The sequence below is a fragment of the Notamacropus eugenii genome, chromosome X (assembly GCF_028372415.1).
Source record: "Notamacropus eugenii isolate mMacEug1 chromosome X, mMacEug1.pri_v2, whole genome shotgun sequence".
NCBI lineage: Eukaryota > Metazoa > Chordata > Mammalia > Diprotodontia > Macropodidae > Notamacropus > Notamacropus eugenii.
In genome coordinates this window covers 29,411,303-29,424,581 of record NC_092879.1, presented here as the reverse complement: position 1 = coordinate 29,424,581, position 13,279 = coordinate 29,411,303, and the positions used below count along the sequence as shown (strand labels likewise).

Here is a 13,279-nt window from a genome sequence, read left to right as displayed (position 1 = left end):
CTCCAAATCCCTCCCTCTAGGTCCTCAAGTGCTGTCCTTTGACTGAATCTTAATTGTTCTATGAAGTTTGGATTCAGTCAAAGGGCCAGACTTGAGGACCTAGAGGGCCATATGTGGCCTTGAGGCCCCAGGTCTCTCATCCCTGTTCTAGAATCTCATCTAGAATCGTCCTAGAATCTCTTTTCCTTCAGGTACCACCTCCTACATGACACATTTCCTGATTTACCCCCAATTATGAATGCTCTCTCTCCCTAATCTTTTTTATTTACTCTTAACATTCTGAAGCATACATTTATACACATGATTACTGTCTCTCCATTTAGAATATAAGTTTCTTGAGGGTAGAGATTGTTTCACTTGTGTATTTCTCCAGTGCTTCGCGTAGTACCTAGCACATCCTAGATACTTAAAAAGTTTTTGCTGACTGATTCACTGATTGAGTAGACTATGAAGTCTTTGAGAGGAGGGACAGTTTCACTTTTGTCTTTGTATGGCCAGTGCCTGACACATAGTAGGTTCTTAATAAAGAAATGCTTGTTAATTGACTAACTGATCCATGGTCTTCATGAGATGCTTGAAGTTCTTCGACCTCAGGCACCCTTTCTTACCTGGAGGCCCAGGAAGGCCAGGGGGACCTGGCACCCCAGGGAATCCTTGCTCTCCTTTTTCTCCAGGCAAACCAGGCAAGCCCAGGTTCCCTTTCTCACCAGTTCCACGACAAGGAATTACCTATAACAGGAAGGTGAAGACTCCTAAGTACTGAAGGGGGAGGGTGGGAGATGGAGACCAGACAGCATTAGCAAAACAGCTTTCCAGGATGTCCAAAGGCTGTGGACACCCATGGAGGACCATGGAGCAGCAGGATTTCCACAAGGAACTTCAACATGAACTATTAAACCCACTACTTGGATGGCTATTTCTTTCTATATTACAGTTATCTGCTTCTCATCAGACCTACTTACCACCATTGTTTCCAAAAGGATCTTCCTCCCTTTACCTCTGTACATGTCCTAGTTGGGCTTCCCTGACTCCAAGCCATCCTCCACAAATAGAAAGAAATGCTTTCCCAAACATCAACTTCCAGTGATCAACTTACTCCCCTGCTCAATGATGGGCAATGGCTCCCTACAGCTTACATTGTCAAATGCAAATTCTTCCACTTTGATTCTGAGGCTCTATACTAAGACACATCCCACCATCCCAATTCTTTTTACTCTCAGCCAGGAACTTATTGCTAGAGTTAAGTCAAATTCCTTGTCAGTCTCTGCATATACCTCTGCCCTTAGCATAGCAGTTTGGGGTCCCTTTCCTTCCTTTCCTTTGAAGATCAGGGACCTAGAGCTGGAATAGACTTCTGGTCAAACCCTCTCATCTTATAGATGGCAGAACTGTTACCTTTGACATCTGTGACCCTGGACAAGGATCTTGAGGCCTCAGAGGATGCTAGGAAGCTCCTATAGCATCCACTTCAATACTTTGACATATCTAACCCACAGACAGAGTTAGATAATCAAGATAATCAAGCTCTAGATCTCTGTTTCGTTATTCTAGAAAATATTATTTGAGATGCGTATGGAATTCAATGACATTCAATAGACGTGGAACCGAATTTGTTTTGGAAAATCCACCTTAATGTAGCAGAATATATCAAGGATCCTAGATCCAGGGCTTGAAGTGACTTCAGAGGCTCTCTAGTTTAACACCCTTAATATTACAGAGGGGGAAACTGAGGCCCAGGGAGGGACATCCAAGGTCACCTGTAGGATCATAGATTTAGAGCTGGAAGGGTCCTCAGGGGCCATCAAGTCCCACTCTCTTTATTTTACAGAGAGATAAACTGAGGCCTGGGGGAGTAAAGTCACTAGCCTAGGGTTACACACAGGATCATAGTTTTGGAGGTGAAAGGGACTTCAGAAATCATGTAACTCAATCCCTTCATTTCAAAGAGGAGGAAACTAAGGCCCAGGGAGGTTTAATGACTGCCCAACCCTGGATTCAGGAGGAATTGAGTTCAAATCTAGCCTCAGATACTAACTAGCTATATGACCATGGACAAGTCACTTAACCCATACACAAAAAATTACTGCCTGAGGCCACATATGAGATAAGTGTCAAGGGTGGAGCTAAGTCCAGGTCTTCTGATTTCAAAAACCATTTTTTCCAAGGCATGGTAAGCATGTCTTAACCCTTCAGTCCCAGAATCCAGGCAGCTCCAGCTGGTTGTGACAAGTACTTACTGCACATCCATCAGAGATCCCTCTTTCTTTAAGGCCCAGTTCCACCATCACCCTTTCTGATCCCTCCTGAGTGCGAAGCCCTCTCTTCCGAACTGCCTTGAATCTAATTGTGTTTATCTGGTATATATTTGCAGATGTACTTGTCTTCTCTATTAGAATGATGGTTGTTTGAGGCCTTGTATATTTTGGCTTCCTCCAGAGCTCCTCACTATACCTGATGTTCCAGGTGCTGGGGATATTTCATAAATGTGGGAGATAGAGTTAACAGAAGCTTCCCGGAAAATGGATAGTTATTACAGGGAGGACAGTGCTCAACCAGAGTCCATTTCCAGTAATGAGAGAAAAGAGGCAAAGAGCTTAAATTGAAACAAAATAATATAATATTGGGATTTAGCTCTGGCACTGCCAGGGTCTGGCCGTGTGACCTTAGACAGGTCACTCCATTTCTTTGGTCCCTAATTCCTACATCTGTGAAGGGGAAATTGGGTTAGATAGTCAAGCTCTAGATCTCCCAGTTTCATGATTCTAGAAAATATTATTTGTGACATGTATGTAAGAATCTTATGACTGCCAAGTACATTAGATACCAGTGAGCTATTCTCCCCAGCAGGGTCAGTACTTCCCAGCTTCGACAGTGCTGACTGAAGGGCTCCTTTGGAGGAGGGTTCAGTTATGGGTACCACATCTGGAGAAAAACACTGAAGGGCTAAGCCCCCAAACTGAGGAGGGCAATCAGAATGCTAAGAGGACTGGCTGAGGAAAGTGAGTTTAGGAAGGTCACTGGCTTTGCCCAAGACTATACCAGTAGTGAGGGAAAAAGGGAAGGATCCTGGTATAAGTGGAAATAGCATTGGACTTGGATCAGAGAACTCCAGCTTATATCTGGAGTCTGCTATTTACTACTACCTGGGTGACAAGCCACTTTTCCCCCAGGCCTTGATTTCCTCATCTGTAAAATGAGAAGGATTGGCCTCCATGGTCTCTGAGGTCCCTCCTATCTCTAGATCTAGGATCCTATGTGTGACCTTGGATGAGTCCCTTCTCCTTCCCCAGGGCCTCATTTTCCCCCTCTGTTAAGTTGGGGGGGGTGGGGAGACTAGAGGGTCTTTGAGACTGCAGCTCTAAACCTGCAATCTTGTGAAAGGTAAGCCCCAGAAACTGCACGGGCAAAGTAGGGAGACAAACAGAAACCTGCCCATTAATTGCCTTGAATGCAGGGACCCCCTCTCCTCCCTCCTTGCAGAATCTCTCCCAAGCCTGCTCTCTCTCATGGCCTTCCTGGCAGGCAGGCAGCGTCCAGCCATGTTAGTTCAATGTCTGCCTACATAGCGTAAGCTTTCATGCCCCTCTTCCCCTCACGGCTTCAATTCACTTTCAGAGTTTAAAGTTTCACCAACTTTCGGCCAAATAAGGAACAACTGAAACCTATGCAATTAAATTTAACAAAGTCAGAAATACATTGGGGAATGTCAATTTCACAGTGAAAATCCCTAAATCCCACAATTAGCCTTTCGCGGAACCATTTTCTACATTTGTTACTAAGGGCGCCCAGAAAGCACACACTTGGAGCTGGGGAGGTCTGAAATCAGGCAATTACAAATTGAGAAAACCTATTAGGACTAAATCCATTTTTCCCTGGGGCCCTCCAGGGGAAGGGTGGGGAGCCTGGCTCTTTCCTTGTAAGTAGCTCTTGCGCCACCTGCTGGTCATTGGAGAAACAACCTTGGCACTTCACAGAGACCCAGGCAACACAAGGGCTGCTGGAATTCTGCATGTGTACCGTGGAAAAGTTACACAAAGAAAGCAAATCACAAGCCTCCTCCAGGATTAGGCCATTGCTAAAATGTTCACATAAAGCCCGGCGCAATTCTTTCTCATGGGTGCCTACTGGTTGGCACTGGAAATTTTACCTTCTTTGTACTGTGGATAGGGTCTGTCCCCTGAGGGGGCCCTGTAACTCCATTGCTGTCTCTCTGGCCCCTGCTGCACCTTGCTCAGGGCACATAGTAGGCTCTCACTAAATTGACTCATTGCCATGTTTCCCTATAGAGAAGGTCATTTCCCTTGAGGAAATGTCAACTTGGTGATGAGAAGGGCCGGTTTGTTTTTTTTCCTTTGTAACTCCTACACCCAATGCTGAGCATAGTGCCTGGGGAGTGTTTCCTAAAGAACTGGTGATGGACTGGTTGAGTTGAGAGAAATTGGGTTGTCTGTGATATAAGGAGACTGGACGGGTGGGGCCAGGCAGGGAGGAAGTACTCTAAAAACCTAAAATTTAATAAAAGGAGGGGAAAACCCTCACAACTTACAAGTCCAGGCGGGCCAGCAGGGCCAGTATCACCTTTTTGACCCTGTTAATAAAATTTGAAAGCAGGTTACTAAAAGGTACATGAAAGGTTTGGGAGACAGGGAAGAAGGAAGGAAGGAAGGAAGGAAGGAAGGAAGGAAGGAAGGAAGGAAGGAAGGAAGGAAGGAAGGAAGGAAGGAAGGAAGGAAAGGGGAAAAGAAAATAAGAAGACAGAAGGGGGAAAAGAGAGAAAGGAAAAAGGAAGGAAAGAAGAAAAGAGAAGAGAATAAAAGGAGACAGAGAAGGAAGGGAGAAAGGAAGGAAGGAAGGAAGGAAGGAAGGAAGGAAGGAAGGAAGGAAGGAAGGAAGGAAGGAGAGAAGAGAAAAATGATAGGGCAGAAGATAAGAAAGAGAGAAAGGAAAGAAGGAAGAAAAGAGAAGAGAGGAAGGAAGGGAGAAAGGAAGGAGGGAAGGAGAGAATAGAAAAAATGATAGGGCAGAAGATAAGAAAGAGAGAAAGGAAAGAAGGAAGAAAAGAGAAGAGAAAAAGAAGAGGAGAGGGAAGAAGAAAGGAAGGAAGGAAAGAAGGAAGGAAAGAAAGAAAGGAGAAAAGAAAATAAGGAGACAGAAGAGGAGAAAGAGAAAGGAAAAAGGAAGGAAGAAAAGAGAAGAGAAAAAGAGAAAAGGAGAGAGAGAAGAAAGAAGGAAGGAAGAAAGGAAGGAAGGAGAGAAGAGAAAATGAGAGGACAGAAGATGAGAAAGAGAAAAAGAAAAGAAGGAAGAGAAGAGAAAAAGAGAAGAGAGAAGAAGGTAGAAAGGAAGGAGAGGAGAATAGAAAATGAGAGGACAGAAGAAGAGAAAGAAAAGAAAGAAGAAAGAGAAGACAGAAGGAAGGAAGGAAAGAAGGAAGGAAAAAAGGAGAGGAAGAAAGAAAGGAAGAAGAGAAGAGGAGAGAGGGAGCTATGCAGTGATTTTTATAGTCAGGAGCCTGAATAAGCCACCAACAAGAAAGGTAGCCTGCAGTTCTGGAAAGGGGTGTCGGCCAGCCACGCTGGGCTGTCCTCCGGGTTGCGGGAAGCAGCTCCGAGCCGCTGATCAATGAATGACCCCCTGGGCCCCAGTTCCTCACCTGTAACATGAGGGAGTTGGTCTTCAAGACTGCTAAGCTTCCTCCCCCCCGCCAAGAATTCCCCCCTCTCCCCCACCCCGCCCCAGGTCTGCCACGCTAGAATGCTAACGCAGTCGAGTGTTAGTGCTTTTCAGCACTGTAGAGACAGGAATGAAAACATGGGTGTTACCGAGCCATGTTCTACAGGTGAATTTTAGTGGCATCCCCTAACTTTTTTGGGAAGGGGGCGAAGAAGGACCCAGATGGGCCGTTTGGACAAAAGCCAGGGGCTGGAGCCCGCCGGGATGATTCCAGCTGAGTCCCCACCGGCGGCCAATAATTCGGGCCGCCGATCTTGTCCGCCCGTGCCCTGAGACTCAGCAGCGAGGAATGAAGATGGTCACAGCTTAACAAGACAAAGACCTTGCATGGCTGTGCAGAAATCTGCGGCGGCAGCAGGGCCCAGAGGCCCGCGATCCTCCTTCGCGGGCCAACACCCTTTTTGCTATCCAGCTGAACTCATTTCTCCAGCCTGGCATCCGACTCGGAGCCACCAGCGGACATTTTACGGGCTCTCACAACCGGGGGATTTTTCGGCTGTGTATATTCTCTCTCCGTTTTAGAAAGACAGCTTCGTTCTAATGTTTTATTTTGTTTTTGTCACCTCCAGTCGCGATTCTATCCTTGCTCCCCTCCCACCACACTCCCCCCATCAAGCCAGTCATCCCTGTTAACAAAGATTTTTAAAAAGAAAGAAAGAAAAGAAAGAAAGAAAGACAAAAACAAGCGGTTCGGCAAAGCCAATCGATACATCGTGGGAGGCAGCCGAGCACAGGAGAAACAGTGCTGGCCCTAGAGTCAGGCTCACATCCTGCCCTTACTGTTTCCTCTCTGTGTGACTTGGGCTAAGGCCCTTCTACTCACTGGGCCTCAGTTTCCTCATCTGCAAAATGAGGAGGTTACACTTGATCACCTCTGAGATTCTTTCCAGCTCTAGATTTTTAGGAGCTTATGAGTTCAAAAAATGGGTTCAGACCCCACCATTAAAACCTATCTGTCTGAGCTTGGCCAAATTGCTCTACAGAAACACAGAACCAGAGAGTTGGAAGCCATCTAGCCCACACATCCAGGAAAAGAATCTCTATTTGTAACATACTCAACAGGTGGTTGTTGAGTCTCCAAAGAAGATGAATCCACCACCTTTTTGGGTCTCAGTTTCCCCATCCATAAAATAAGGGGGTTGTATTTGATGATCCCTGAGATCCAAGAGCCTATGAGTTAGAGGACATGGGTTCAGATTTCACCTCTGAAAGAGACCTACTACTTGTGAGACCTTGCCAAATCCCTTCCCCTCTCTGGGCCTCAGTTTACTCCTCTGTAAAATGGGAAGGCTAGACTTGACAGTTGCCATAGTCCACTTGAGCTCTGATCATTTCTGTAATATTTCATAGCCCCCCTCTCTGCAACAAAGGGAGGGAGGGGTATTTTCTCCACTCCTCTCCTGGCCCATGCTTGGTTGTAATCAGTTTTTGTTCTCTGGTTTGGTAGAGGGGGCTTCCAGAAGAGGATGGGGGACCTGCTGTGCAGTTGCCTGGAGCGCTGAGGGGTTATTTACCCAGGAGCCAGTGGTTATTGAGTAAAAGAGGCCTGAGTTAGACCTGGGTCTGCCTGACTGTCTATTCCCACACTTGCCTGTTTTTATCTTTCTTTGTATCCTGGGCCCTTACCATGGTCCCTGGTACACAGTAAGCATTTAATCAATACTTGTTGATTGATTGATTGTCTCTCAGAGTGTTTACAGAATCCCTAAATGAATAGCTTTGGTCAAAGTGAGGCTCCAAAGGAAACTTGGAAGCATTTGGAAAGAATGAGTCCTAGACTTGCAAACAACCATTTGATGGATATGACTGATTTGTCAGGGGGGAGGGTGTGGAAATGCTCTGAGCCCCAATCAGGCAGGATGCTTTCAAGGATGGGCACTGTATTGAAATCCCTCCCAGGCCCAGGTTCTGGTGGGCCATGCCCAAGGACCACTGAATCACTCTTTTTCACAATGAGAATGCTTTGTTTAAATTCAAATAAGTCTTTTGCCCCTTCCTCAGGAGTTACAATTTAAGGGAATGGAAATGAACTCAGAGGCTCATGGGAGCATAGGATCCTAACTCTGGAGCTGGAAAGGCATTCTAAGATGGGGAAACTGAGTCCCAGGGCCATGAAGTAACTTGCACACACAGCTAGTAAGAGGCAGAGTTGGGATTTGAACCAAAATCCTCTGATATGTCAAGCCATTGCATGACTCTCTAACTTGGAGAGGAATTGCATAATCCTGTGTCTTGGAACATTCCTATTTTGAATTTACTCCATGGTTGAGACCAAGATTAGGTGGATTTAAAAGAACCATAGCTTGGTGCACAATGTTTACCTTTTCACCATCCCTTCCAGGTTGACCAGGAATACCACGATCACCAGGCAAGCCCTTGGGGGTGAAAAGGAAAAGAGTACCCTTAGAAACGGGAAGATAAGACAAGACATCATCATTGAGGCTGAACTCCAACTACCATGGGGAAACTGAGGCAAGGCTTTCGTGTCTCCTTGCTGCCTTGGATCCTGTGGCTGTCAGAAGTCTCATTCCTCTTTTAATCCTGCTTATGCCTACCCACCTGGGCAGAATGTCCTGATACAAACTTGTCTGGAATCAACTGGGGTTGAGAGTGGGAGTCAGCAGGGAGGGCCACCAGCACCCCAAGCCCTTAATAATAAACTGGGCCCTAACCCTGTCCTGTGTCTCTTCACTGTAGCCTGAGGAACCCTCCTCTATTATGGAACCCCAGGCCTCTCCATCCCAGATCTCTTCCTCAGCCATTCCTTCCATCTTCTAGTGCTCACTGAAACCCAACTTTCTCTTGAAGATACCACTTCTTGGGAGGCAGCATGGTGTGGTGTATAGAGCCAGGAACACTTGAGTTCAAATCCCACCCCTGACACTTGTTACTTGTAACCATGGGGAAAAAAAACCTCAACCTCTCTAAGCCTCAGTTTCCCCCTTTCTGTAAAATCAGAGGGTTGGACTTGGTGGCCTTGGGGTCCCCCTCTGCCAGCTCTGGGCCTAGGATCCTAGACTTTCTCCCTACTCCCTCCCCAAGGCAGGCTGTTCCTTCTCTCTCCCTGCCTGACCGAGGTCAGGGAAAGGAGCATGATGCCAAACCTGCTTTCTGAACTTCTCCTCAGCCACCACCCTCCTCCTTCCAAGCTCTCCCCCTCTGGCCCAGACCCTCCATCCTGCTATCGGGAAACCTTGGTCTCTCTCTCTCTCCCCAATGCCCAAACACGTTTGGAACCTAGAAGCTGGTCAGAGAAATCCTCTTTCCCCCAGCCTGTCACTACTTCAAACAACATGGCCTCCTGATTCATCGGCCCCCTTCCTCTGTGCAGTCTACTTCACCCACCCCTCTGAATCAGGCAATTACATACTGAGAAAACCTATTAGGCCTAAACCCCTCTTTCTTGCACCATACAGGGGAAGGGCGGGGAGCCTGGCTCTTTTCCTTTGTAAGTTGCTCTTGCGCCACCTGCTGGTCATTGGAGAAATGACCTTGGCAATTCCCAGAGATCCAGGAAACAATACCGCAGTTAATTCTGCATTTGTACTATGGAAAATGTATACAAAGAAAGGAAATCACAGGGCCTGCTTTAGTATTAAACTTCATTAAAATACTACCAGAAGGACCACAGTTAACTTGGAACTCTGGATGTGTTTTTCCTAAGGACAAGGTGCAAGGCGTGGCCCAAGACTTTTGGAAAATGGTTGGGGGTATGCATTATATAAGGAGACTGGGCGGGGTACAGTGGACAGGGAGGAGTGCTTCAAGAAGGGAAACTTGGAAAAAGGAGACAAATAAATATAAACCTTCCCCACCCTGCTCCCTGGTATTTGTGTAAGCAGGCACTGCTAACGAAGCCTCTCCCTGCCCCTGGCCCCTATGCTGTGAGGTCTTCTTCCCATGCCCTCCTCCATGCCAACGGGCTACTCACTTGTATGCCTGGGAGGCCACTGGCTCCATCTCTGCCTGGTTTACCCTTCGATACCCAAAGAGATTTTGAGAAAAAAAGGGGACAAAGACTTTGTTAGAAATGAAATATGCAACTGGAAGCTGGTCATTTCCATCTACCCCCACCCCACCTTGGGAAACTGCAAACATCTTTAGAACTGGGGCCTGTGTTTGTATATGTGTATTGAGGGTATGAGCGTATGCCTGTGTCTATATATGTGTTTATGTGTATGTATGTGTATCTGTGTGTATGTGTGTAGGTGCTTGTAGGTATGTATTATGTATGCATGTGCATGTGATGTATATGTTTGCATGTTGACAGAACACAGTGAGATATTTGGCTTAAGATGAAAAGGAAACGACTTGTCATCAGCCCACTTACACCAGCTTATTAAGCTCACAAGACTCACTTTCTGGCCTGGTTCTCCTTGCTGGCCCTTTTCACCCTTCACACCACCAGGAAGACCCTGAAGGCACACAAAAAAATCAATTTCTATTCAGCCAATAGACAAATGTACAGTTCTCCACAGATTACAAGCAAAACGTTGCCAGTTACTCACGGGTGGCCCCTGGAGCCCAGGAAGTCCAGGTGAGCCTCGGTCACCCGGAGCACCCTATTAGAGAGGAGAAAAGAGTAATGCTTAATAAGGGGAACAAAGTCTACACACCAGCCCAACTAGCTGGACCCTCTAGCATCTAGCTGTTCAGAAATCATTTAGCCCAGGGGTAGGGAACCTGCAGCCTCAAGGTCACATGTGGCCCTCTAGGTCCTTAGGTGCAGCCTTTTGACTGAATCCAACTTTTACAGAACAAATCCTTTTATTAAGGGAATTTGTTCTGTGAAGTTTGGATTCAGTCAAAGGACCATACTCGAGGACCTAGAGGGGATTTGCTCTGTGAAGACTGGATTTAAAGGGCTGTACTTGAAGACACAGAGGGTCATGTATGTCTTGAGGCTGCAGGTTCCCCACCCCTGACTACCAAGATTATGCTATAAAACCAAAGATTGAGAGTTTGAAGGGATCTTGGAGGCCATCACATTTTAAAACTCCCTAATTTTAGAGGGGAGGTGGAGGCCCGAGAAGAGGAAATGACTTACCCAAGGTCACACAAAGGATTTCAGATGGAAAGTTGGAAAAGAACCTCAGAGATTGTCTAGTTCCTCCATCAATTTCCAGCAACAACAAATGTTTACTAAGCACTTACCACAAGCCAGGCACTCTCTCCTTCTTAAACCTTGCCTCCAAGGCCTGAACACAACACTATAGCTGAGATCTTGACAAGGGCAGAAGACAGTTAGATTATTGCTTCTTGGACTTGGAAGCCTCTCTTACTGAAGCCTAGGGTTTCATTAGCTTTTCTTAGTTACCACATCACACTGGTGACTCATACTGACCTTTTAAGACCACTAAAACCCTCAGATCTTTTTCAGGGAAGCTGTGATCTAGTCACATATCCCCTGTCTTCTTCGACTTGTGATACTGTTGTTTTTTTTTTTAAATCCAAGTGAAAAACTTCATATTTATCCCCATTGAATTTATCTTACTGGACTCTAGCCCATTAAAATCCCTTTGAATCCTGCCTCTATCATCCAGTGTGTTAGCTCTTCCTCTCAGTTGGGTATCCCCTGTAAATCACACCTTCTGTTCTTTTCTCCAAGTTAGTGATAAAAATTTTCAATAGCACGGGCCAAGCACAGAGACCTGAGGCACTCCACCAAAGACCTCCTTCTAGATCCCCAACGGATCATCAATCACTTATGCTGACTTTTGCTGTGCGGAGGAGGGGGGATTTCAGATGGGTCTTAAGGGATCATTCTTCAACATAAAGAAAACAGAAGTTCAAGTTGAGGAGCTGGGCAGTTCTGTTCTTCTGCCCTCAGTCATTAAGGCCCAGTTGATCCTATGCCTCCTTTTTTTATTGTTCAAACCCAGCTCTCCCAAACCAGTCCCAAACCTAGTGTCAGTCTTCCTGATACTAGCCTCCCAGGGCTAAGCTAGGCTTTCCCCCTCTCCACTGCTGTCTTTCAAACACCAATCGATCCATCCCTGGTTGAGTGTTAACTGGGGGGGGGGGGGGGGGGGGCAGAATTTAAAGCAAGACCATCAATCAAGCATTCATTCAACAAACATCTGCCTTATCTATTGTCACCGTTTTCAAAGAGCTCAGTCTCATAGGGAGAAGTGGTCACAAGCTTCATGAAGCAAGCACTCACTATGGACCAGGCAGTGGGTTCTAAAGACAATAGATATAAATTAATGATAGATAAGTACATAACAAAGGGACAAAGGCCTCATGAGGGAAATGGGGCTATAAAGTGGACAGCTTGCTGGGCCTGGAGTCAAGAAGACTCATCTTCCTGAGTTCAAATCCAACCTCAGACACTTCCTAGCTGTGAGACCCTGGGCAAGTCACTTTACCCTGTTTGCCTCAGTTTCCTCATCTGTAAAGTGAGTTAGAGAAGGAAACAGCAAACCATTCAGACACCACTGAAATGACTCAACAAAAAAATCTCAAGAGGGCACAGCATGCAAAGTGTAAACAGAGGCAGTTCATAAGGGAAATATATGTATGGTGCTGTGATGTGTTCAGTCTCTCTCAAACTCCTTATCCAGGCTTCTGTGGATTTCATGTGTTTCTACTGATGCCCTCAACTTCTCACCTTCATGCTCTACTCACTGGCCAAGTCTTGTCATTTCTACCTCTGCACCATCCCCCCCTCCCCATCCCCACCCCAAACATGTCCCCTTCTCTCCTCTGACACTGGTGCAGGCCTTCATTACCTGCTGCCTGGACTGTTGCAGTGGCTGCTGGTGGGGCAATCAATTGTCCCTGCTGTTCTTCATAACACTCCATCGCCTTGTATACAGCTTGCTTTGTATGTATTTGTTTCTATGTCATCTTCCTCCTTAGACTTTAAGTTCCTTGAGAGCAGGGGCTGTCTTTTGCCTCTTTTTGTATCTCCAGCACTTAGCACAGTGCCTGACACATAGGAAGTTATTCAAAAATGCTAGGTGACTGATCTTCTTCCAATGCCTTACTGTGGCAGGGAGTCAGGCTTATAGCCTGGTCCCAGTGACAGATTTTTGTTGATGCACTGAGGAGTAGTCTAGTTAAACTTGAAGGGGCCCAAGACCAGGTCAGTCAGAAGGGGAAAAGATGACTGGTCAAAGCATCTCTTTTGTATAGGGCTCAATAGAGTGTCAACTCCAATGAAGACTTTAGCCATTATGAAAATGGATTTAATTATTTTAGAGGTGTAGAGGACAGAGTTCTAGACTTGGAATCCAGAAAACTCAGACTGAAATCTTGCCTCAGATACTTATAAGCTGTGTAGCTCTGGGCAGGTCACTTAACCTTTCTGGGCCTCATCTATAAAATAAGTAAACTGCATTAGACTGAATGGCTTCTGAGGACCTTGAAAGTTCAAGATCTATGATCCTATGTATGACCATGGCCAAGACACTTATCTTCTATAGAGGAAAGGTTAGCCTCTCTGGGCCTCTGATGGTCCTTTTTGCTCTAGATATAGGTTCTTAGGTGTTATGTTCAGCAAGTCCCTTATCCTCTCTGGGTCTCTGTTTCTTCCTCTGTAGAA

The 13,279-nt window shown here is 46.1% G+C and overlaps 1 protein-coding gene across 1 annotated transcript in view; it reads right to left on the bottom strand.

Moving 5' to 3' along the window:
- The window catches only part of COL4A5 (collagen type IV alpha 5 chain), a 210,964-nt gene that overhangs the window by 126,169 nt on the left and 71,516 nt on the right, over window positions 1-13,279 (bottom strand). The window contains exons 14-19 of the mRNA XM_072626493.1: window positions 10,242-10,295; window positions 10,092-10,148; window positions 9,665-9,709; window positions 8,055-8,108; window positions 4,547-4,588; window positions 609-729 (exon numbers count right to left, since the gene is read on the bottom strand). Of these exons, the coding sequence (XP_072482594.1) occupies window positions 609-729; window positions 4,547-4,588; window positions 8,055-8,108; window positions 9,665-9,709; window positions 10,092-10,148; window positions 10,242-10,295 (373 nt within the window). The remainder of the gene's footprint in view (window positions 1-608; window positions 730-4,546; window positions 4,589-8,054; window positions 8,109-9,664; window positions 9,710-10,091; window positions 10,149-10,241; window positions 10,296-13,279) is intronic.